The 23,993-nt window shown below is 45.9% G+C and overlaps 2 protein-coding genes across 6 annotated transcripts in view; one reads left to right on the top strand and one right to left on the bottom strand.

Moving 5' to 3' along the window:
• The window catches only part of camkk1a (calcium/calmodulin-dependent protein kinase kinase 1, alpha a), a 48,543-nt gene extending 45,218 nt beyond the window's left edge, over nt 1–3,325 (top strand). For all 3 annotated transcript variants that reach the window (XM_030361399.1, XM_030361401.1, XM_030361400.1), the window contains one exon: nt 323–3,325. In XM_030361399.1, coding sequence (XP_030217259.1) covers nt 323–395 — 73 coding nt within the window. In that variant the 3' untranslated portion in view covers nt 396–3,325. The remainder of the gene's footprint in view (nt 1–322) is intronic.
• p2rx1 (purinergic receptor P2X, ligand-gated ion channel, 1) lies at nt 3,322–23,993 on the bottom strand. 3 transcript variants are annotated; one of them, XM_030361396.1, is made up of 13 exons: nt 23,517–23,991; nt 14,917–15,061; nt 13,392–13,463; nt 13,153–13,222; nt 11,627–11,714; nt 11,241–11,321; nt 10,805–10,946; nt 10,537–10,682; nt 10,286–10,376; nt 10,125–10,190; nt 9,683–9,778; nt 4,679–4,744; nt 3,322–4,562 (listed from the first exon to the last, which is right to left on the bottom strand). In XM_030361396.1, exons 1-13 carry the CDS (start codon nt 23,651–23,653, stop codon nt 4,557–4,559), a joined length of 1,206 nt encoding a protein of 401 aa, XP_030217256.1. In that variant the 5' UTR covers nt 23,654–23,991; the 3' UTR covers nt 3,322–4,556. The 3 variants fall into 3 exon arrangements, with proteins under 3 accessions (XP_030217256.1, XP_030217257.1, XP_030217258.1); XM_030361397.1 differs by having other exon boundaries at nt 13,165–13,222; XM_030361398.1 differs by lacking the exon at nt 9,683–9,778 and having other exon boundaries at nt 23,517–23,993.

Below are 23,993 nucleotides of genomic sequence, written 5' to 3'. Positions count from 1 at the left end.
GTGAAAAGTGAGCCTGAGATTCACTTTTACTTTTCCCTTTCAATTATTAATTGTGCAAAACGGAAAAAAAACCTCTTAAAAACAAATGTTGTTTTTTTAAGGATTACCTTTTTGTGTTTGGGAAGACACAACCAAAACTTCAGTTTGTGTCTTCATGTACTGCTAAACCTTTGGATTCTGTAAACTCCTATCTATGGCACTGCATAAAAAAACAAAACATGGTGGATTTACAAAGAATGAAGTCCTACTTTATTCTGAGAACCTACTTCCACAGCTTTGCCCTTTACTGCCCATTCACCCGGGTCTCTCTCCTCTCTCTCAGGAAGGGCAGCAGTGGCGACGGACCCCGCGAGCCAGAACTCGAGGACCTGCATGAAATCGAGCCCTCTCAGTGACCTTGGACCAAACCGTACTGGGCATCAGTAATCTCTTTCTCTCTCACGCACTCTCTCACCCCCTGACCTCACCTTCCCTTTGGCACCCCCCCCCCCCCCCCCCCACACTCTGTATGCCTACTTATTCTCAAGCACACGCTCCAGACCTTTCAAACAGAGATGCACAGAGATTTGTATTCTCAGGCTTTACTTCTTCCTTCGATTTTCCTCCATCGCTTCCTACTCCTTCAAAACCAAATACCTGTTTTTGTACTGAATCCCTTTTTACCTCCGTTGCCCTCAACCCTGCGCTAGAAACTTGTGTGACCCGCCCCCCCCCCGACACCCTCCCTCCAGATGACAAGATGATGTCCACCCCTCACCAGTCTGAAGTCATCCACTCACCTGTATGATGTCATCCACTCACCTGTATGATGTCATCCACTCACATGGATGGTTAGATCCTTAACACCAGACCTTCCCCTTCTGTTTACCGTCAGAGCATGTAATAACGGTGTATATGCCGTTATGTTGCGCCTAACAGGAATAGGACTTATATATATATATATATGAATTATGAATGTCCAAAAATTCAGAATCATACAATTCCTCCAATGCATGGTGAATATTACCTCCAATAACACAACAGACTGCTGACTCTACCAGCAACTTTACTTCTGCAAAAAAAAACAAATAACTGGAAAGCTCTACCTACGGTATAACGCAAGAATCCCAGTACTACAACGCACAAAAAAACATAAGCATGCCAAAGGACAGTGCCTCGCATGCTACCGACAAAAAGGGAAGAAAAATCACACAAAAACACAGGGCTTTTTTTAACCGTTTTATTTCTGAACAATGATGGGTTATTTGATGACGGTGCGATGTGGTGTTATCTGTCATTGTGTGGCTCTGACTCATCAAGCGGTGGTCTATGTGCAGCCATCCACCATCCTCTGTAGCTGGAAGATCGATGGTGATGAGTTTCCTTTCCTCACCACCCGCCCCCGCATCATCTTCATGATGTTTCTGATTAGGGCTGTACTTCTACTGATTGCAGTCTGAGATTAAGTCAGAGATTAAGCAGGGTGTCTAAAGTGACTTTGAATCTTTTTTCGTACTTCCTCTCCTTTCTAGATGTTGCTTTTCTACGTCTGTCCATGAAGAAATCTGTCTCACGTTTACCTGATTGTTGTGTTTGTCCTGTCTGTGAGTGTCCCTGTGCCCTTCCCCTGTATACTTGCACAGGGCACATCAAACACATGCACACACAAACCGTAGTTTCCACATGTGTGGGAAAGTGACCGTGACGGCAAGGTGCACGACACAAACCTACTCTGCCATCAGCCCCAGGACTGCCTGGGATTTGCATTCATCCACCCCCCCTATCACTTTCCAGCCCGGCACATTGTCTTGCGGATGACGGCTTTGTTTTTTGGCTGTGATCGCTCTCCAGCGCCCACCATCACACCGCCAACACCGTCACCCCTTCAACCAGTCAGTGCGGTGATCCTAATGAGGCTGATTAGAAAGGAATAAGTGCAGTGTTTTGCATTTCTGACTCCTGGTTTCATGGCGGTGTGGCGAATTTTCAATGAACCACAGCAACGGCGCCGACTACCATCCGAACGGAGACTGCGCACGGCTGACGAACACTGGGAAGCACCAAGCCGGCCGTGTACTGTAGGGGGGTCACGGGGAGGACAGGCTGTCCTCTCGCATTCTGTTTTTTATGTTGTGATGTCCGATGTGTATGCAATGTCACGGACGTGCGTGAGTACGCCTGGCTTGGTTTGTTTTCCTGTCTCTGTCCTCTCAAACGTGTGGAGTAGCCGCTGTTTTCGTCGAGGAGAATGTCCGTGCGCAGGGTTACTGTTTACCAAGGGCTGAGATGACCACCGCGAGGATAAGCTTCATGTCCCTCACCGCGGGTGAAAAGCTAGAAGATACGCACGCAAATATAGATATAGAGTGAACACTAATACAGTGCTCGTGAATCGTGAGAATGCGTCTCGTGTGTCAATGTGAGTGGTCTACATGCTATCTATGTCGATGTGCAATATTGTCGTAAGCGTCGTCTTTGTCTTACCCAGAGCTCTCAGGCCGCCCGCGTCTAAAGCTTTACTTGATCCCTGTGAAGGCGTTTTTTATTTTGTTTGTTTTTTCTAATTTAATACCGTTGAATATTTGCACTTTCCTACTTTATACTGTTGCCCGAGCATTTTACCATTCAAGTCTACAGGAAATACACCAAACCTCCTGACCATTACAAAATAAATACCGCTCTAGGCTAAAGCAATTATTGTTTTCTTTCACTAGCAGTACTGCTACTATGCTGCACCTGTCTGGTCGCACAAAAAAACCCGTTAGAATGTAATGAAGTTTGTGCTCACGTCAGAGATGCAGTGATTGCCGTTGGCAAGGTGACCTGTGACCTCTGCACAGAGCTGTCATTGTCAAGCCAGGCTGCCATTGTCTAGCCTGGCTGCTTGTAGTTGAAAGCAGCCGATGGATTGTTATTGTTGATTCTATGTGGAGGCTGTGGTGGTTATTTATTACAATGGAGTAGGGAGAAACTATCAATTATTCTGCATCAGTATTAGTGTTCATCCGAGAACAAAAACAAACCCATTTTCAGGCTCATTTTATTGGATGAAAAGAATCAGGTGTGTGTGTGTGTGTATATATTCTGGCAAGTTGTGTGACTGGTGTTTTCAGCATGGTCGCTGGATATGTGTTTCATGTTGCATTTCTCTGAATGTCCCGTACTCAACGATCTATATCAAATCCCAACATATACGAAACAAAAGCATGGCACACCTATATGAAATGCAACGGTTATGTCAATGTAAATATGTACGGAAATATAAAGAAGCTATTTTTTGCATGCTTTTTGTACACCATAATGTTATGATGATAATAATACGGTAATAAAGAAAATGGCAGGTTCATTTGATTTTCACCTTCAATTTATTTGTATTCATAAGAACGCTTGACAAACAACCAGTGGACCAAAACAGGAGTGTAACAGACAAACTAACACAGCGGGATCATTAAACGACGGAACACGTTGTTGGCCTACTGCATTTTTCCCATCCACCACTTATTGCAACATCAAAATAGGTTACACTGCGAACTTGGAATCACTTATATAAACGCTCTACGGTTTTCTCTGACAGCCTACTATTTACTAGGGGTTGGGCTATCCTCCATCAGGGAGGTCGACCGAGACGTGTGTTGCTGCAGGGAAATTGTAACCCGTAACTTTATCGTCAACACTATACCCGCTCAGGTTGTCTGTTGTGAGCCCGCCCACTTGATGAGACTCACCGACGATAAATAGCACAGGGATGCTTACATGATGATATATGTTTCATGAGGTCGGATGAAAACGACCTTTCATATGATCGGATGAGATGTGTACAGGACTCTGAAAAAGATATCTGGGGATGGTCGATCAACATTCAACATGAGGGATAAATTATTTCTTCACAGCAATTATTGTGGGGTAAAAGTACCTCAATATAAGACAGTTAGCGGTCTGTATCCGATTTCTTTGTGGCCCCCCTAGCTTGACACACCTTGCACTAAAGGGTGGCTTTAAGAAAATAAATTCACCCACAGAGACAGTAAACAGAGGACCACAGACTTGTGTAAACTGCGGCGTGTGTGGGAGGGGCGGCGGTCGTGCCACTAAACCGTGTGCTGTCGCTTCAGTTCAGACGGATACGCTCGCATAGAGGTTACACCCAACCAAAACTGACCTGAGCTACACCCAAAGAAGTGCAAACACACGCGCATACACAGCTGAGCTGCACAAATCTGTTTGTCTAGGTGTCTCGACACACAAAAAGGATCACAGTAACCCATTGACGAGGGAGTATCGTTTTTTGTTGATATATCCGTTTCTTCAAGCACAATAACTTACGAAAGACTGCAAAAATAATATACAATAATCGTTGATAAACTAAATGTACAACTCAATTCCCTGCTTGTATATATATATATATATATGTTTTTTTTTTTTACATATTTACAATTTGTTGAAATCAATCAATCATATCATTGCCAATGACGGTAAACGTGTTTGCATTTTTTTGTTTGAAGTGTGTGTGTGTGTGTGTGTGTGTGTGTGTGTGTGTGTTATTGTTATCCACGGTAACTCTTCTACAGATGCCTCGGTCACTCCTACACATTCGAGAAAACACACATCACAAAAATAGGCAGATCATCAGTCATGAAGCCATGCATCACATGCAGACAGAGAGAAACAACTTGAATGTGATTTGACTTGACTTCCTTACTTTGGCTGCTTCTTTCTCTAGGGTATCTGCTTCCTTCTCTGTGCTACCTTCTTCTGAGTCAACGTCCTGTAGAGACAAGAGCCAACATGTCAGATCCATAGGTCAGAAGGCATCACCAGAGGCGTAATCATGACACTAGGGTCTGCTACTTTGGTGTATTCAGGAATTCAGGAACACTAATGGTGTGTTCCTGAATTCTCGAGGAGGGTCCATCTGCAGGCTTGGGCGTTTCCGTCATGACACAAGAACGCCCTTTAGGCGTTCCTGATAGCGTTTCATCTACCAATCACGAGGTGTTTCGAAAGGCATACTGGGTTTCGCAAGGCATACTGCGAAGCCAATTTGCAAGGCATACTATGCTTTCCTTCCTTAATTACAATTTTACCTCTCTCATTAGATTTAGCAATCATGGAGCACCCACTTGGCTAACGTTAGTTCTATGCTACCCATACTTAATGCTAGATCTTATTTTGAAACTTCTGTTTGAAAAAATCTAACTTGCGAATGTTTCGGATGTTGACAGCCGTGCGAAGAAGAAGGGGTTCGGTGTAGACGGTGAAAGGGCGGGTTTATAGATCAGTTGTCTGTTAATTACCGGTCATTGACCGGAAAAAAATTAGGAGGACCGAAAATTCTAAATGTCCCCGGTCAGAATGACCAATGGAAATAATTCTCTGCACAATTTGAATTGGGTTTAAATATGCTACAGTGGTAATTTTTTAGCCAATTCATGTTAAACAATGAGGGTTTTGATTGACCCGACCCGGCCCGCCGATATTTCCCACCACTATCCTTGCGTCGGGTCGGGCCGGGCCTTTGATCGAGCGTTTGTGTTTTTTTTGTTTTTGTTATCATTGCTTTATTGGCCTAATCTGAGGAGAAATCTATGCCATAAACAGAAATATTATAGGCCTTTATTACACGGGTCTTCTCAATGCCGTGGAACGCTCCGTTCACTTGCATGGGTAGTAGTCCGGTAACTTGTCAACCCCATCGTCTTCGGTTTCTAAGCGACGTCAATTTCTTTGGCGGACTATTTCACTGCTGATCGACACTACGAATGCTGGTAACGAATAAATTGTAAAAAGACACACCATGTGAAGTTATATTCCAACTAAGATTTGAAAAGCTTTGGAAGTTTATTTACAACACTATTTACATGGTTTCGGAGTAGTACACTTTGACATTTTAATACAGTTCAGCGAGAAAGGCGACGAAGAATAAGAAGGGGGCGTTCCAGTCTGCGTAAACGGGAACCCCCATCACACGAGAACGCCCATTTGTGTCTGCAGTGGGATGATATTGGAATTCTCGACACCAGCCTTCCGAGTAGCATTTTTGACGTAATTTCCGGTCTTGGAGCTTATATAGGGTTCCGGTTCGACTTTGTGATTGGGAGTCCTCGGAAGGCCGGCGTCCGAGGATTCAGGAACACACCATCATACTAGGGTACGGGAAGACTCATAGTGAAGATATAGGCGCATTGGCCATACTGTATGTGCTTCTCATAAATAAAAGCAAAAGGATAGAAGGTGATAGGCATCAAGGAAATAAAGGCATGCAAACTTGAAACTGATCCTACTAAGTTCTGTTTAGTTCTGACTGCTGCGAAGCACTTTTATGCCGCGTTCCACTACAGAGTGCGGTACGGTTCGGTTCGCCTCAGTCTGGTAGGGAGGGGGCGGTATAGCCCAGCTCAGTTCCGAGGTCGCGTTTCCACCGCCGACAGTACCCTTTATGGTAGGCCAGATGTCGATCGCCGCAGCAGCTATGTAAATACCGTGACATCATAGCAGCGCGACACAGTGTAGCCAGCTCAATAAAAACAATGGAAAAGTTGAACGCGACGCATTAAACCAAGAGCTACCATGGAAGTCGTCCAGCAACAGTTCCTGGCCTTTATCCTTTTCATATGGCAGTTAATCAAGGAGGCTACTGTTTGTTTGTTTTTATCCCCACGTCACCCGGAAGTGACGATTCTGTCGACCAAACAACGGAGGGGGTGTGTAGCTCGAATTTTCCGGCACCCTTTCAGGCGTCTCAGTACCCCAACGGAGGAGTACTGAAGACGAGGGCAAAACGAATACGGCTCAGTCCGGGTCACGCCCACTTTTGGCGTGAATTGCGGCAATCCGTACCGCACCTTTGCAAACCGAACCGTACCGCACCCTGTATGGAGGTAGATTTGTGTCTTTATTATGCAATCAAAAATAATAGGTTTGAGAGCAAAACTTTCCACACTGCAATCAAAAAATAGGTTTGAGAGCAAAACTTTCCACACTGCAATCAAAAAATAGAGTTGAGAGCAAAAATATCGACACTGCAATCAAAAAATGTTTTATTGCAAGATAAATTAATGTGATAAAAAAAATATTAATGGGAATCCAAAAGTTTTGTTTGCAAACCCAAAAGTTTTGTTTGCAAATCCAAAAGTTTTGTTTGCGAATCCAAAAGTTTTGTTTGCGAATCAAAAAGCTTTGTTTGCGAATCCTGAAGTTTTGCTTGCGAATCCAAAAGCTTTGCTTGCTGTTGAGCTGAATCTCGTGGGCGGGACCTACGCCGAAAGATGTAAGACACGTCTCTATTGGCCAGTCTCGATCGGAGTGACAGCTTGGCAACATCCGAAAAGCCGCTGCCCCCCGACCGCCTCCAGAAGCAGATTGTCGGCCTGACGGACAGGGTGTTCGTTTGTGCCTCTCAATCCGCGGCGGTCAACAACATCGCCCTGCCCTCCTCTGCCATGGTATCCTTGTCGGCTGACAGGGAGGCCTACGGAATTTTCAGGGCGCGCAAGTGCGCGCACGGGACAAGCCCATAAGGCGAAGCCTAGACGGCGTAGCCTACATGAAATAGAACTCCCTCTCTCGTTACTAACTGTGGATGTTGCCAAGCTGTCACTCGGATCGAGACTGACCAATAGAGACGTGTCTTACATCTTTCGGCGTAGGTCCCGCCAACGAGATTCAGCTCAACAGCGAGCAAAGCTTTGGGATTCGCAAGCAAAACTTTAGGATTCGCAAACAAAGCTTTTTGATTCGCAAACAAAACTTTTAGATTCGCAAACAAAACTTTTGGATTTGCAAACAAGACTTTTGGGTTTGCAAACAAAACTTTTCGATTCCCATTCATATTTTTTTTATCACATTAATTTATCTTGCAATAAAACATTTTTTGATTGCAGTGTCGATAGTTTTGCTCTCAAATCTATTTTTTGATTGCAGTGTGGAAAGTTTTGTTCTCAAACCTATTTTTTGATTGCAGTGTGGAAAGTTTTGCTCTCAAACCTATTATTTTTGATTGCATAATAAAGACACAAATCTACCTCCATACACCCTGTAGTAGAAGCGCGCCGTTAGATAGCCTACCCAACGCAGTGCACATGAACGGTCGCTGTTGGGAATTCACGTAAGCGTGAGCGTCATCACTGGCGAGCCGTCTCGTTATCACCAGCACGATGAACGCGGCAAAAAATCTGGCCACAGTTGCCGAACGGAATTAGAATCATAGGAGCATCATGAGATGTCGTTCCCGAGAACTTTCCGAAGTCGCGAAATGTTTTCCCTATAATTACCAGCGATATGAACGCGCCGTAAGTCTACTGCTTGTGCACTGGTCTTTCAATCGTACGCCAACGTCGCAGACATATTGGAGCTGGAATGGCCTGTAAACAAGCTAGATTCAATCAGTCGTTTTTATTTAAGTGTATAGTAAAGCGGAGTAAAGCAAAGAACAAATATTAATATTATTAATTAATATTAATATGTAAAGAAATATATACATTTAAATAATATGAATATATATCATATATACGTAATAGAGCTTTTTATCAAGAAAAACAGCAGCTCCCCTGATTACTGTATTATTTAGGCGGGCCAGTATTTGCCTCTCCAATATGGCGGCGACGTTGAGTACCGCAGCAACCGCTCAAAGCTGTCAATAGCTCTATGAGCTCGAAAAATATGAATGGGTTTCAATGGAGAGAAAGTAATTATTTTCTGGTCCCAGTCTTTATATGCCCTGGATTACACCTCTGTTGTTTGTGGATTTAAATGATAATTGTTCATGCAAAGAAAACTAAACATTTCCGTGAAGAAGTTTGATAATGTTAGTTTTTTTCCAAGGGGAGGATAAAAACATCAAAAGAGGTGAAAAACATTATAATTTGGGCCATGTGGAGAGTTTCACTTATGCCGATGGGGAGATTGTCGGTCTTGTCCACGCGAGTCGCAGGGAGCGTGACGGCACATAGCCTACGAGACATGTAGTATTTAACAACATATGTGTAATCCGGGGCATATAAATACTGGGACCAGAAGATAATTACTTTCTCTCCTTTGAAACCCATACATATTTTTCGATCTCATAGGTCCCATGGGCTCCCCCGGAAGGGGCGGGGCGTGACTTCGCCACTCTGCGGCGCATGTACATGTGTCCATAAAACGAGCTTGTGTGATCTGTGATTAATTACTATTGACCTGATTCCCCAAATCTCCATAAAACAACACTTGGGTTTGGTGATTGGTTTGAGTCGGCATGTGCGTGATTTGAGGTCTAGTCGATCTCGAGATCTCTACGTCCACTTACATTCAGCTGTGTTGGCGCCTCTAAGCAAGCATCTCATTCTCGGGGCTGTAAATACAAAGCGGTCTACCTGATTAATTTAGCTCTGTTGCTTGGTAACCACCCGAGCGAGAGAAACACAAGCGCACAGTCGCACAAACGTTGTTTCCATCACACAAAACCTTGGAAACCAGTGCATATCATTAATCTTATAGCTGCCTGCTGTGTCTGTGTTTCATAGACGCAGAGATCCGATGAACCCTGTGTTAGGTCAGCAGCATTCTTTCAGTGGAAATAATCCAGTGCAAGAGTTTACAGATACAAAGTTGTGATCATGTTCTTTCTCCTCGCAGCGAGGGCCAAACTATTCAGAAACATTTTAGTTGTGTGCCTCTCTGCTGCCATCTGGTGTTTCGCGTTAAAAACTCACTTTTCAAAACTCACCTGTTGATGTGTATCTGTGTATTTATATTTCATGTTCTTGTAAAATTCTCTCTTTGGTAGTACGTAAAGAAGCACTAAGTCACAGACTATAGTTGCCTGGAAAACAGCAAGGAAACATACAACATACATTGTCAAACTGTAATAAATTGATAAATATGATTGATTTAACACACTATGAGGTTGCATTCATGGCCCATATTATTTATCCTAATGTTTCAGAGTAATAAAGTCAATCAGAGCGGGATAAATGGTTATTCTGGATTGATTGGATACAGGAGAATTTCTTTTAGCGTTTGTCATTTCATTTCATGTCAAATCAAATTGGTGGAAATGTATTTGATGAAATAATCAAGTGAAAGGGCTGAAGGGTATGTGAAGGGGAAATACATGACTTAAAGAATACATTTTAATCTTATACTTAGAAATAGCGTTTTCAACTCACCACTCCAAAGATTCCCACTCCGGAGCCTATTGCTGTCAGTGTTGGTATGATGTCGAATTTTCTAGCCTGTACATTTATAATTTCACAAAGATGAAAATGTCATTTAAAATCCACACAGGCGTTTCAAATACATAAATAGCCACGCTGAACCAAAAACGTACCAGTGACTGCACAATGATGTCTATCCTGATGCCAAACACCTTGATAAGCGTTCTTTTAGCCTGCCCTTCTTCCATATAATGCTTGGCATATCTGAGGGAACGAATTAGAAAGCACACATTGCATTTGTCTGTCATTTTCAAGAAGTAACGTCAAATAATGTACTTTGTCGCTTGACAGCGACCTCTTCTTGGTTCTCTTATTGAGCATATACGTAGGACTTGGATCTGAAGGGGGAGGACGATCTGACCACCTGAAGTTGTAGCCCACCGATGCCCTGGCCCTGTCCGTCTCCCCTGGGTTGCCATAGAGACCGTGGAAGGTGTAAAAAGGCTTGCAGTGCCTCACGGCCCGATCCAGGTTGCAGGTCCAGTCCACCAAGATGCCGATGGCCCCACCCTGCAACGGGAGGGGGACACCAGACGGAGACTGTCAGTGTTTTAAATTTAGTGTCTCTGCATGCTCAACAACGCTCGGTCACGCTTCAAACCATTAAGGTGGTAAGGTGACTTCCTGCTTACCACTTTGGCTATGGTGGTGAAGTTGAAGCCGGAAAACTTGACGATGTCTCCGAGCCTCATGATGGGGCAGAGCGGGTCGTTGTCCGGGTGGTAGAGACACTTGCTGATGTATTTGCCGTCAATGCCCTCCACCAAGTTACTCCTGTGAATATGTTTAGGGCGTCCGTCAGGTCAGTGACAAACCGTATTATCTGTACAACCTCATACTAAAACATAAATATGTAGATTCATTTATTTTCTAATTTGCGTGGGTGTGAGTGCCCTTTAATGTATAATTCTGCTATAATGTTTATTCTGCTATTGTTATACAGTAGAGCACTACTTACTGTACGACGACAACATTGTTTGCGCGTCTGTGTTGATGAGCAAGGTGTGTGTGTCTGTGGATGTGTGTGTGTGTGTGTGTTGGTGTACAAAACACAGAGAGAGACTCCACCTAGTGACATCAAATAGCGGGAAGGTGATGGAGTTCTTGATGAACAAGGTGTAGTTCTCAGCAGACATCAACAGAGGAGGGCTGGTGGGAGGCAGACAAGAGAGATTACCTCACACTAACAAGCCTCATGCAAATACACTAAGGGTCAATTATGAATCTGGTAGACTGGGAGCATCAATTATAGTAGTATCAGTATTGCTTAAGAAGTATACTAGTCTGTTATATACCAACAGAGGTCAACTTGTCATGGAACTTCATATTCTATTTTATTTAATTGTAAATGTTTTAAAAGGTTTACATTCTATATGTCTTACGCTTACGGTGTACTTTTGGGCCTTGTTGTTACATTGCCTAGAACTACCATGTGTTTTACTGAGAAAACGTACTCTGGGATGGTCGCGTCATTTTCCACTGGACACCACGCTAACACCTCACAGGTGCCCGTTTGTTTCAGGCAGAGCCCTGTCATGTGACCTTGGAGATAGAAACAGACAATGGTGAAGTCATAAACGATGATGGGGCGAGAAGCTCAGACCAACATCAAACACACAAACGGGAGAGAGCGAAAAGGGTCCCCAGCAAATTATCAAACATGGCGTCCCCACTCGCCTAATCATTATTCTTCTTTATCATCTTATCTTTCACCCCTCAACGGTGGCACAAAAAGAAAAAAATAATCCAGCAAATGCAAACGCTGAAATTGCGTTTTTGCTTCGGTTCATCCCCGTTTGATGCTAACCCATACAATCTCTGTACGATTAGCTCTAGCTCTTATCTGCTCTTCCTCTTCATTTGTTGGAGACGTGGGAGAAGCTCCGTTTTGCCTGAAGGAAGGATGAGGCGCCAATAGCGACAGCGGCGGGCCGCCAGAAACAAATGGACACAGACTCCTCAAGGTAAATATGACTCTTCCGGAATACGCCGGTCGGATCGGAGTCCATGTCCTTGCCAACACTTGAAAGGCTTCAACTTCCTCGTAAACCCGAGGACAGACGCAGGGCTGCGGTTATATATTTAGATTTATAACTTATTGTAAGAATGACTCTGAATGTCTGTGGTCACGTTTGTGTATTCAGGGCCTGTGTGTGTGTGTTTGTGTGTGTGTGTTTGTGTGTGAGGTCTCACGTCACCAAGTGTAGGCGTTGGTATAAGTTTACTTAGACATAAAAAGCGTAGGAGTATCCTTGCTTGAACAAGGCTCCTGGACTTCCTATGCACACAAGCCTCCACTGTCAAGAAAACATGTGACACACACACACACACACACACACACACACACACACACACACACACACACACACACACACACACACACACACACACACACACACACACACACACAGTGTTGATATTACGGATGGAGTTATGTTTTGTTCGTCGCACGGCTTTGGCGTGCGATGAACAGAATGTAAGACTGTTTATCTTGCTGGAGTTGTGTTTAGTGAAAGCACAAACTAATGCTTGCACTTAGAGATGTGTGCCTTCTTTGATACGAAGCTAAGGCTTTCGAATCCGTAAACTGAGCATATCACCCTGTTAATCTTAGTAACCTTCAGGATTACAGAGCAGCGACGCTTTAGAAGAGAAGATAGCTGTACTTGCATTAAAAAATGTACAATGTTTAGTTGCACTGAAACCTGAAATCACATTGATAACAATCTTTTAGTTAATTGACAGTTAAACATAGCTACAAACATATGTTGCGTATTTAACTTGGTTTACATTGACAGTTTAGAGATACTGCACAAGGAATCTGTTTGTAAATCTTTATAAAATCGACGTTGATGTAGCTGTGGTTAACTGTACAATGTAGAGGGGGCTCGCCGGAGTGAGTTTGAGTTCAATCTGACACATAAACTGAAGGTTAGTCTATGAGGAAGAGGTCACACACTGTAGCACCACCACGATTTACCATTTCCCGTACGTTTGAATCTCCCTTCTGCACATTCGGCATCCGTGGAGCAGTTGTCCTTGCCAGGGAGCTGAAACACACACAGGGTGGCGGGGCATTAGAGATGTGGGATTAGACATACCATCACCCAGGCCACCCTGAGTGGCCACGTCATCCATCCATCCACCTTGTATTTGACTCTTTATGGAAGCATCGCAAAGAAGGGGAGGGGGAGGGCAGGAAACTGACTCTTCACATACCTCCGGACATTTTCCCATGGTCTGGTTTTCAGTGAGTATAAAGTTGGTCATTACCACGAAAGAGGCGTCCCCCTGTTTTTTGGATTAAGGAGCAGAATATTAGAAACGCTTCAAAACAGAACACGACCTATGATGAGACACACTTTTTGCTGCCGTCCTTAATCTGTTCTTTTGAAGAGCTCTGTGTTGGGGCTTCATGAATAACAAACAAAAAAGTGGATAAAAAGGTCTGTTGTTGATAGCCCACAGCCCCTCCATGCCCGGCTGTTCAATCATCACCACTCTCCCTTCTTACTCCAGTTGACATGTATTGCCCTAACTCAATGTTATTCTCTGTCTGAGGGAATGTTCTGTTGATGTGTTGTACTAGAGGGTGGTTGCCGGCCAAAGAACTCAGTTTTCTTGCTGAACAGTGTTTTCCATGTAGGCCTACAGTGTTTCAGAGCAGCGACCATATGTTGAATGCTCTGGGTCACCAATATCACTAATATAACAAATCCAATGCCAAAGAGGGCCAGAGCAACCTTTTTAGTGAAGAGCCTGTTCTACATTTCTACTGAAGAGTGATGGAAGTGTCTTTTTAATTAGTGTTGTTTGTCAGTGATGAAACAGCCCCGACCCAGAGTTAAATCGTCTTTGACTCAAACTGGTCTGTAGCTCCGCCACAAAGTAAACACTCTCCCCTTCATTGTGCATCTTTTATTATTATTATTCGTCTATCAATTTTAACAAGACCCTTTTGGAGGAATACCACGGTCGGGCAAACAAAGAGATATGTTTGACCTGTTTCGTTTTTCTGTTTGCCCAACGTCGGACAGGATATAGGCAGAAGCTCAGGCCGTATTTTGTTGTATTGACAGTAACATATTGCCATGCTTTACGATCAAGTGTCCGCGGCTCCAATGATTCTTACTGTGTTTGAACTCCCAACTGATTTTGGTTTTATGCACTCCTCCGGCAACACTTTAGCTAGCATTACCGCCGCCCGGCTACTGTGAAGCACCAAGCAAGACAAAGCAATGAAGGACTGTGATCTTTCTCTCAATCCGAACGCCGACATTACTTCCTCATGGCTGCGTAGGCAGTAAATAAACAATTGATTTTCTCTTTATCCTTGCTTTTCGGCAAGGCCTAAGATGGAAAACGGCTGATTCACTGATGCTCATGGGCTCTGACGGTCATGCTTTATTTCATCGTGTGCACGAACGTTGAACTGACAGCCGACATAAGGCATAGTTATGGTTACACGTCGACGAAACGCAAGGGGGTTTCGGATCCTCCTTGCGTCCCCCGCAAGGAGGATCCGAAACGTGCGCCTCCAAAATATTTTAACCTTGCACCGGGACAACGCGGCAGAAGGGGCTGTGTTTGGCCCGCTCACTAAAACCCGACGCAGAACCAAAACAGGTTCACGGCTGCGTCGAAGCGTCTGCGTGGTCATTGCGTTGCGTCGACGTGGAACCATAACTAAGCCCTCAGAAGTGGATGTGGATTCAAATGCCGCACACACGCACTGCATACGGACCTGAGACGGAAAGACGTAGTCGGCCACGTCCCAGATCTGCTCCAGCCCGGACCTGTTGGTGTAGCCCACCCCCTTCATCTTGGTGTAGACGGAGCTGACCGCCGTGTCGGTCGACTGGTAGCCCTTCTCATAGATGAAGACCCACCTGGGAAGACAAAACACAAATACCCACAGACACACACGCACGCACAAACACATGTCCACACACAAACACATGTACACACACACACACACACACACACATACGCATACACAAACACACACACACACACACACACACACACACACACACACACACACACACACACACACACACACACACACAAAGGAACCATGAGACACACAATGGAACCGGGAAGACTTTAACATATTCAACCTGTGAGTGGGAGTATGAACATGTCACTACTGCTTACAGTTGGCAGGTTCACTGCTTCCTGTAATAGGTCGTGGGTGTTAATCCCTCTGTAAAGGTAGTCCAACTGATGCTGTCAGACAGCCGACTGTTGACCCAAACGAAGAGACTCAGGAGCAGATGACGTTGCAAGTGAAGAATGAAGTTATTTATTAACTGTTTGTATTGACTTCAAATTCTGGTCATTGCAGAGCAGTCAAGGGGTGAGGCATCTGGGCAGGGGATTGATCATGGGATCGAACCCAGTGCCTTTCAGCTGGGAGGTAGTAGTGTATTATTGTCACTTATTGTACGCACTTAATCTACATTGAACTTATTCATGGTACTTAATTGTGTAACATCTGTAGAAGCTGATAGCATTGCTGTAAACGGGGAATGGGTTAGCCTAGCGATGTTATTACTTGCACTTGGCTCTATGAACATCTTTACTGTACTGACAGCGATATATTGTTTCACTTCTTATGACAAATGTACTTATTGCAAGTCGCTTTGGATAAAAGCGTCTTCTAAATGCCCTAAATGTAAATTTAAATGTAAATGTAAATGGTTGACAGGCTGTGTAAAGTCCCCTCCCTCCGACTGAAAGATGGCATGGGGGAGAATGATCGCTGACAGCTGGTGTGCTGTAGACCGGGACTCGCACACACACACATGCAGTCACACAAGCCCAGACACAAACACACATGCTAACACATGTTTTATACAATATGCCGAGGCCCTGACATGAGAGTGGACAGAATACATTGTGGGGATTTACCGGCGCATGGAAGCACTGAGAAAGTGGGACAGTGACGAAATACACCTGCTCCACACTAAGATAAAGCAGCTTCCACAGTAAACTATAGCAGCTCTATGGTAGAATATAGCAAAGGGTAAAAAATAGAAGCTCTTCTTTATAATATAGCTTCTCTACAGTCAAAGATAGCAGCTCTACAGTAAAATATGGCAGCTCGACAGTCAAAAAGAGAAGCGCCACAGTAAAATATAGCATCTCTACAGTCAAAGATAGCAGCTCTACAATAAAACATAGCAGCTCTATGGTCAAATAGAGCAGCTATCGTGCAACTCTACAATATAATAAAGCAGCTCTACAGCTAAATACAGCAGCTCTAATGTGAAATATGCCACTCTACTGTAAACTATTTCAAATATAGCAACCTGAAACTAAAACACACAACTGGTGCTTCTCTGAATCAGCAGGGATGTTGGAAGATGAACACAGAAATGAGAGCATTAAATCCTGCATTAAATACAGCCGCTTAAGCATGATGACTATCTGCAGGACAGCAGACAGTCAGGGAGGTTCGGGGAGGAGGAGGTGGGGGAGGAAAAAGAGGAAGGCAGGAGTTCTGATGTGCAGAAGGACAAAAGATTACGATGAGACACTTCTTTTCTTTTGTCACATAAAGCACATTTCATTATTGCTCCGCCATTTCAACAACAATGATTGTTTCGTTTCTTTTACCTAAGAGGTACTGAATAATTAACTGGAATCACAGCCAGTGCTGTGACATCACCATTGTTCTTTTCTTTCCGGCCTTCTTTAGAAAATCATGCTTGTTTTGAATAATATGCAGCATTTGACTTATTATTGCAATGACCACAAGTAACAGTAAGTTAAATCATTTGGACATTTAACCATCAACTCACTTCATTGTCTGCTACTAATCAATAATTATTGCTTGGAATAATTAAGGCTGGTAGAAATGAAGAACAACCAAACAATATATAAACAATGAGAAATCAAGTAAAATCACTTTGAAAATGCCCAAATGTAACAAAGAATCTAGATGGAGTTTAAGAGTCATTAAGTCATTAAGAAGAAACAAATTCAAATACAAGTTCAATAACTGTCAAAGCTCCAAAACAGATCTGACCACGGGCTGAAATTAATCCAATATGAGGGAATCAGTGCGTGTCTTGGCTCCATGCATGCGAGCAGACCGAAAGAGGTACGCTGGTTTGAACCTGTCAGAAGGCTGGTGTCTGAGGCAGCCCTGGCCCGGGCACGGTACTCATCACATAACCCCTCACCCGGGTCTAATGTGGCCTGATAGCTGAGGTAGCTGGCTGATGGGATGAGGGATGGGTCGATGGGGGTCTGAGGGATAAGTATCTGTCACTGACTGTCCCTAATATGATATGAGCAAGTCACATGACATACGGCTTTCGAACCCTTTTAACCTGTTCTTAGGAGTGCAGCGCGTGTTTAATCCATGTGTACACTTCAAGGGATCGTCTTCTGCATGTGGTTATCGAAGGCGTGGGTTTCCTGGGAGTTTTTATGATGGCGTTGTTAAGTTTAGTGATGTGATGACGTTTAACCACGGCCTCAGGGAGATTTGACTGTTTGCCATCGGACTGGTCTCCGTCAACGCTTGTTCATGTACAAACACAATGACACCTGACAAGCTTATCCCAGTCGAAACTGGGAACCAACACTGGGTCCATGCCGAATACATTTTACCTTGCGTGTGAAGGAGACACAAAGATCTCAGTAATTACTCCTCCTCACTGGACTCATCATGTGCTTGTAGGGATGTAACCTGACATAGTGATCAACAATTGTGTTGATTTAACAGTTGCGAGTTCAGCAGTGTTTTTGATGGTTATCCGTGTTAGCATATGCCTCAGCTTGTTTCATCACACAGTTCCTGGCTAACTACTGCTCAGAGGTATACCCTGGCATGGTGGAACACAAGAGCTAGAGCTCAAGAGCTATGCCACACACACACACACACACACACACACACACACACACACACACACACACACACACACACACACACACACACACACACACACACACACACACACACACACACACACACACACACACAAACGAAACCCATCCCTGGCCATTCATGTTGCTGCATGTTTTTTTCTGATGACGGGGCAACTGCAAACCAATGCTGTTTAAGAAAACGAAGCGTAGGTTTAAGACAATGTCTAATTTATTCATGAGTACCAAGTAAACTTATTCATCATGGTATTATCATGCACCGGTAGCCGAGGGTGTAGCTAGGATTTGGGGTTTGTAGCCGAGAGAACATCTGTTTGTTTTAACTATGAGTACAAACTCTGAGTTATATTTCCTTTAACCAACTGAATTAACAGAATCAATAGCTAGTTATATACATTGAGCATCATCCACCAGTATATAAAGCTTTTTAATTTGATTTAATTATATTTCAGTTCAGTTCATCTTAATGCTGTCCAGCATGATGATTTCTTCTCTCATTTCGATTCAATCAATCTTGAGTATGCGCTACCAATCCAATCTTATTCGTCTCATTTCTCCGTACTCCCCAGTTTCTTTATACTTTCCAAACTCTTAGTAGCTGGTAGCTGGTCAAAACAGATCGCTTATCACTTTGTGCCTTAGAACCATTCTACGGTTGCCTTGATAGCTTAATGCACTGCCTTTTAGGAAAACACATGCAAATGGACAGAACCAAAGCAAATTAAGAGAACATCTTTTACAATCTCCAAACGCATGCAAAGCATCAGTCAACACAAAACAATTACAGAAATGTGCTGCAATTACATCAATTGACCTGTCTCAGCACGCTTCTTGCTGCTGCTACGGTTTGTGACTCATGACATTATTGAAGTCGTGAAATCATTGCTAAAATGTAAGTTGGTTTGGTTTATATTAACATTGTCATCGCATGATCAAGATATTACTGTAGTTTCCAGCCGTGCTCTTCAATTTTAGTTTTAAGTAACATCCCTTATTTGGTGTACTTGCAGCACGTTTCTGTAAATGTGTTGTGTTTGCAACGCTGTTTTCTAAATACTGCGCATGTGTCAACAACAAATTGTGTCAGCGACAAATTGGGTAAGATGTTTCCTTAATTTGCATGTGTATTTTCTAATAGACCTCTCCTGGAACCGTCACCTTATCGTGGTGGAGAGGTTTGCGTGTCCCTGTGAACCTGAGAGCTGTGTTGTCTGGAGCCTTGTGCTCCTGGTAGGGTCTCTCATGGCAGAGTGGTCTCAGGTGAGGGGCCAGACTAAGAATGGTTCAAAAAACTCCAATGAATAACGGAAAAAGAGGAGATGTGACCCGGCCCGGAGGAAGCCCGGGGCCCCCGTCTGGAGCCAGGCCCAGACGGAGGGCTCGATGGCGAGCGCCTGGTGGCCGGGTTTGCCACGGAGCCCGGTCGGGCACAGCCCGAACAAACTACGTGGCACCCCCCCTCTCTTCATCCCATGGGCCCACCACCTGTGGGAAGACCCGTTGGGGTCGGGTGCGCAGCCACATGGGTGGCAGCGAAGGTCAGGGGTCTCGACGGACCAGACCTGGGCGGCAGAAGCTGGCTCGGGGGCCGTGGAACGTCACCTCGCTGTGGGGAAAGGAACCGGAGCTTGTGAGGGAGGTGGAGCGCTATCAGTTAGATCTGGTGGGGCTTACCTCCACGCACAGTCTCAGCTCTGGTACCGTACTCCTGGATAAGGGTTGGACTCTATTCTTCTCCGGAGTTGCCGAGGGCGTGAGGCGCCGGGCGGGTGTGGGGATACTCATAAATCCCCGGCTGAGCGCCGCGGTGTTGGAGTTTACCCCGGGAGACGAGGGGGTCGCCTCCCTGCGCCTAAGGGTTGTAGGGGGGAAAACTCTGACTGTTGTTTGTGCGTATGCACCAAACAGCAGCTCAGAGTACTCGGCCTTCTTGGAGACCCTGAATGAAGTCCTGTATGGGGCTCCAGTAGGGGACTCCGTAGTTCTGCCGGGAGACTTCAACGCCCACGTGGGCAACGATGGAGACACCTGGAGAGGCGTGGTGGGGAGGAACGGCCTCCCTGATCTAAACCCGAGCGGTCGTTTGTTATTGGACTTCTGTGCTAGTCATGGATTATCCATAACGAACACCATGTTCGAACATAAGGGTGCTCATAAGTGTACCTGGTACCAGAGTACCCTAGGCCGAAGATCGATGATCGATTTCGTGATCGTGTCATCTGATCTGAGGCCGCATGTTTTGGACACTCGGGTAAAGAGAGGGGCGGAACTGTCAACCGACCACCATCTGGTTGTGAGTTGGATCAGGGAATGGGGGAAATTTCCGGATAGACCTGGTAAGCCCAAACGAGTAGTGCGGGTGAACTGGGAACGTCTGGAGGAGGCCCCCGTCCTAGGTATCTTCAACTCACACCTCCGGCGGAGCTTTTCTGGCATTCCTGTGGAGGTTGGGGGCATTGAGCCGGAGTGGGCGGTGTTCAAAGCCTCCATTGCTGAAGCTAAGGTGGCTAGCTGTGGCCTCAGGGTCTTAGGCTCCTCAAGGGGCGGTAACCCTCGGACACCGTGGTGGACACCGGTGGTCAGGGAAGCCGTCCGACTGAAGAAGGAGGCCTTCCGGGATATGATATCCTGGAGGACTCCTGACTCGGTTGCAGGGTACCGACAGGCTCGAAGGGCTGCAGCGGCTGCCGTGTCGGAGGCTAAGCAGCGGGTGTGGGAGAAGTTCGGAGAGGCCATGGAGAAGGACTTTCGGTCGGCACCAAAGTGTTTCTGGAAGACTATCCGGCACCTCAGGAGGGGGAAACGGGGAACCATCCAAGCTGTGTACAGTAAGGATGGGACTCTGTTGACCTCAACTGAGGAGGTCGTCGGACGTTGGAAGGAACACTTTGAGGAACTCCTGAATCCGAATAACACGCCCTCTATGTTGGAGGCAGAGCTCGAGGTTGATGGTGTTTCGTCGTCAATTTCCCTGGTGGAGGTCACTGAGGTAGTCAAACATCTCTGCAGTGGCAAAGCCCCAGGGATTGATGAGATCCAGCCAGAAATGCTAAAGGCTCTGGGTGTTGAGGGGCTGTCATGGTTGACACGCCTATTCAACATCGCGTGGGAGTCGGGTACAGTGCCAAAGGAGTGGCAAACCGGGGTGGTGGTTCCCCTGTTCAAAAAGGGGGACCAGAGAGTGTGTGCCAATTACCGGGGTATCACACTTCTCAGCCTCCCTGGTAAAGTCTACTCCAAGGTGCTGGAAAGGAGGGTTCGGCCGATCGTCGAACCTCAGATTGAAGAGGAACAATGCGGTTTTCGCCCCGGACGTGGAACTACGGACCAGCTCTTCACTCTCGCAAGGATCCTGGAGGGGGCCTGGGAGTATGCCCATCCGGTCTTCATGTGTTTTGTGGATCTGCAGAGGGCGTATGAACGGGTCCCCAGGGAGAAACTGTGGGAGGTGCTGCGGGAGTATGGGGTAAGGGGGTCTATCCTCAGGGCCATCCAATCTTTGTACTCCCAAAGCGAGAGCTGTGTTCGTGTTCTCGGCAGCCAGTCAGTTTCGTTCTCAGTGGGTGCTGGTCTCCGCCAGGGCTGCGCCTTGTCACCAATCCTGTTTGTGATATACATGGACAGGATATCGAGGCGTAGTCGTGGTGGGGAGGGGTTGCAGTTCGGTGGTCTGAGGATCTCGTCACTGCTTTTTGCAGATGATGTGGTCCTCATTGGATCATCGGCCTGTGACCTTCAGCACTCACTGGATCGGCTGGCGGCCGAGTGTGAAGCGGCTGGGATGAGGATCAGCACCGCTAAATCTGAGGCCATGACTCTTAGCAGGAAACCGGTGGATTGCTTACTCCGGGTAGGAAATGAGTCCTTAGCCCAAGTGAAGGAGTTCAAGTACCTCGGGGTCTTGTTCGCGAGTGAGGGTACTATGGAGCGTGAGATTGGCCGGAGAATCTGAGCAGCGGGGGCGGTATTGCGTTCGCTTTACCGCACCGTTGTAACGAAAAGAGGGCTGAGCCGCAAGGCAAAGCTCTCGATCTACCGGTCGATCTTCGTTCCTATCCTCACCTATGGTCATGAGGGCTGGGTGATGACCGAAAGGACGAGATCGCGGGTACAAGCGGCCGAGATGAGTTTTCTCAGAAGGGTGGCTGGCGTCTCCCTTAGGGATAGGGTGAGAAGCTCAGCCATCCGTGAGGAACTCGGATTAGAGCCGCTGCTCCTTTACTTAGAAAGGAGTCAGCTGAGGTGGTTCGGGCATCTGGTAAGGATGCCCACTGGGCGCCTTCCTTGGGAGGTGTTTCAGGCACGTCCAGTGGGGAGGAGACCTCGGGGAAGACCCAGGACTAGGTGGAGAGATTATATCTCAACACTGGCCTGGGAACGCCTCAGGATCCCCCCGTCAGAGCTGGTCAATGTGGCCCGGGAAAGGGAAGTCTGGGGCCCCCTGCTTGAGCTGCTCCCCCAGCGACCCGACCCCGGATAAGCGGATGACGATGAGGATGATGATGATGAGGAGGATTTTCTAATAGCATGTGTTTTCTTCAGATGCAGAGCGTGGTCGTTAAATGGATGTAGATGTTGCCCTAATTTGCTTTGGTTTTGTCTTTTTGCATGTGTTTTCTTAAGTTGCAGTGTTTGGGCTCTCAGGGTCACCGTACAACTCCCCTATCAGAAAAGGAACTATGCCCCGGCCTATGGCCAACAGTTGAGTCACCGTGTTCTGGTAAACATTCTTCACAGGAATAAGGTTGTTGTTATAGTCTGCTACAACGGAATAACACAACTCATCATGGAATGCATGAGTTGTGACATTAAACCAAACCTTGGCATTAATAAGTATAGAAACTTCCCACTGTGTAAACAGAAAAGGAATTGTTGCTCTTGTTTTGTTTTGGTTTGGTTTTTATCACCATTGGTGGGACTGGGTCAGTCCACAAAGAATACAGGGTGACCGGTAGTCTTGATGTCTACATCACACAATGGGGGGATGTGTGGAAGGTCAGAGACGTGCTAAAACATGAGGTTGGAATGCAGACTGCCCACCTTTTTACTCCAAATTCCCATTCTCAACATTTTCTTTCTTTCACTATAGTATAGAAAAACCTGGCCAAATTGCCAAACACTCCATCACAAAAACTACTTAGACAACTCCTTCATTCCCACTGCTGAAAATAAAATACATTGCATATATTTATACTGCACTGAATCTCTCTGTCCTTTTTCTCCCTGCATTTTTGGTTCAGATTGTAAATAGTTGTAGGCTCTGTCTTTTAATGTGAGCCCCAACCATCAAAGGCACATTTCTGTTGCTGTTGAGGACCCTAACATTAATCTGACATAACGTAATCCAATTGAATCAAATTGAATCTACAACAGCATATGATAGATGAGGGAGACAGGGGTCCAGGGTGGGTGGGGTGGGGGGGAAGAGATCTGAGCTGCACTCACCCGATGATGTAGCCTAGGACCCCCAGCTGGATCAGTCGGCAGACCACCCCGACCCGCCGGTTCCGCACCAGCACCTGCCGCTGGGTCTCGTACTCAAAGAAGAAGTCAGACACGACGTTGCTGATTTGGCTTTTCATCTTGTGTCCGGCCGTCCCGGGGAGAGGGTAGAGAGGGTCTCTCTCTCTCTCCAGCCCGCTGCGCCTTGTGTGTGTCTCTCTCTCTCTCTCTCTCTCTCTCTCTCTCTCTCTCTCTCTCTCTCTCTCTCTCTCTCTCTCTCTCTCTCTCTCTCTCTCTCTCCTGTATTCCCCTTCGCTCGCACCTTGTCCTTCTCTGCCGATAGTCCAGGTTCCCCCGCCTCCTCCTGCAACAATCAGCTGACACGCCTCAGCACGGGCAGTGTTGGAAGAGTCGGGCTCACTTTCTCCTCCTCCTCTCTCTCGGTCCCTCCCTCCCTCACTCACTCCCTGACTGGCTTCT

The sequence above is a fragment of the Gadus morhua genome, chromosome 7 (genome assembly GCF_902167405.1).
Source record: "Gadus morhua chromosome 7, gadMor3.0, whole genome shotgun sequence".
Lineage (NCBI taxonomy): Eukaryota > Metazoa > Chordata > Actinopteri > Gadiformes > Gadidae > Gadus > Gadus morhua.
This window is presented reverse-complemented; position numbering and strand designations above follow the sequence as displayed.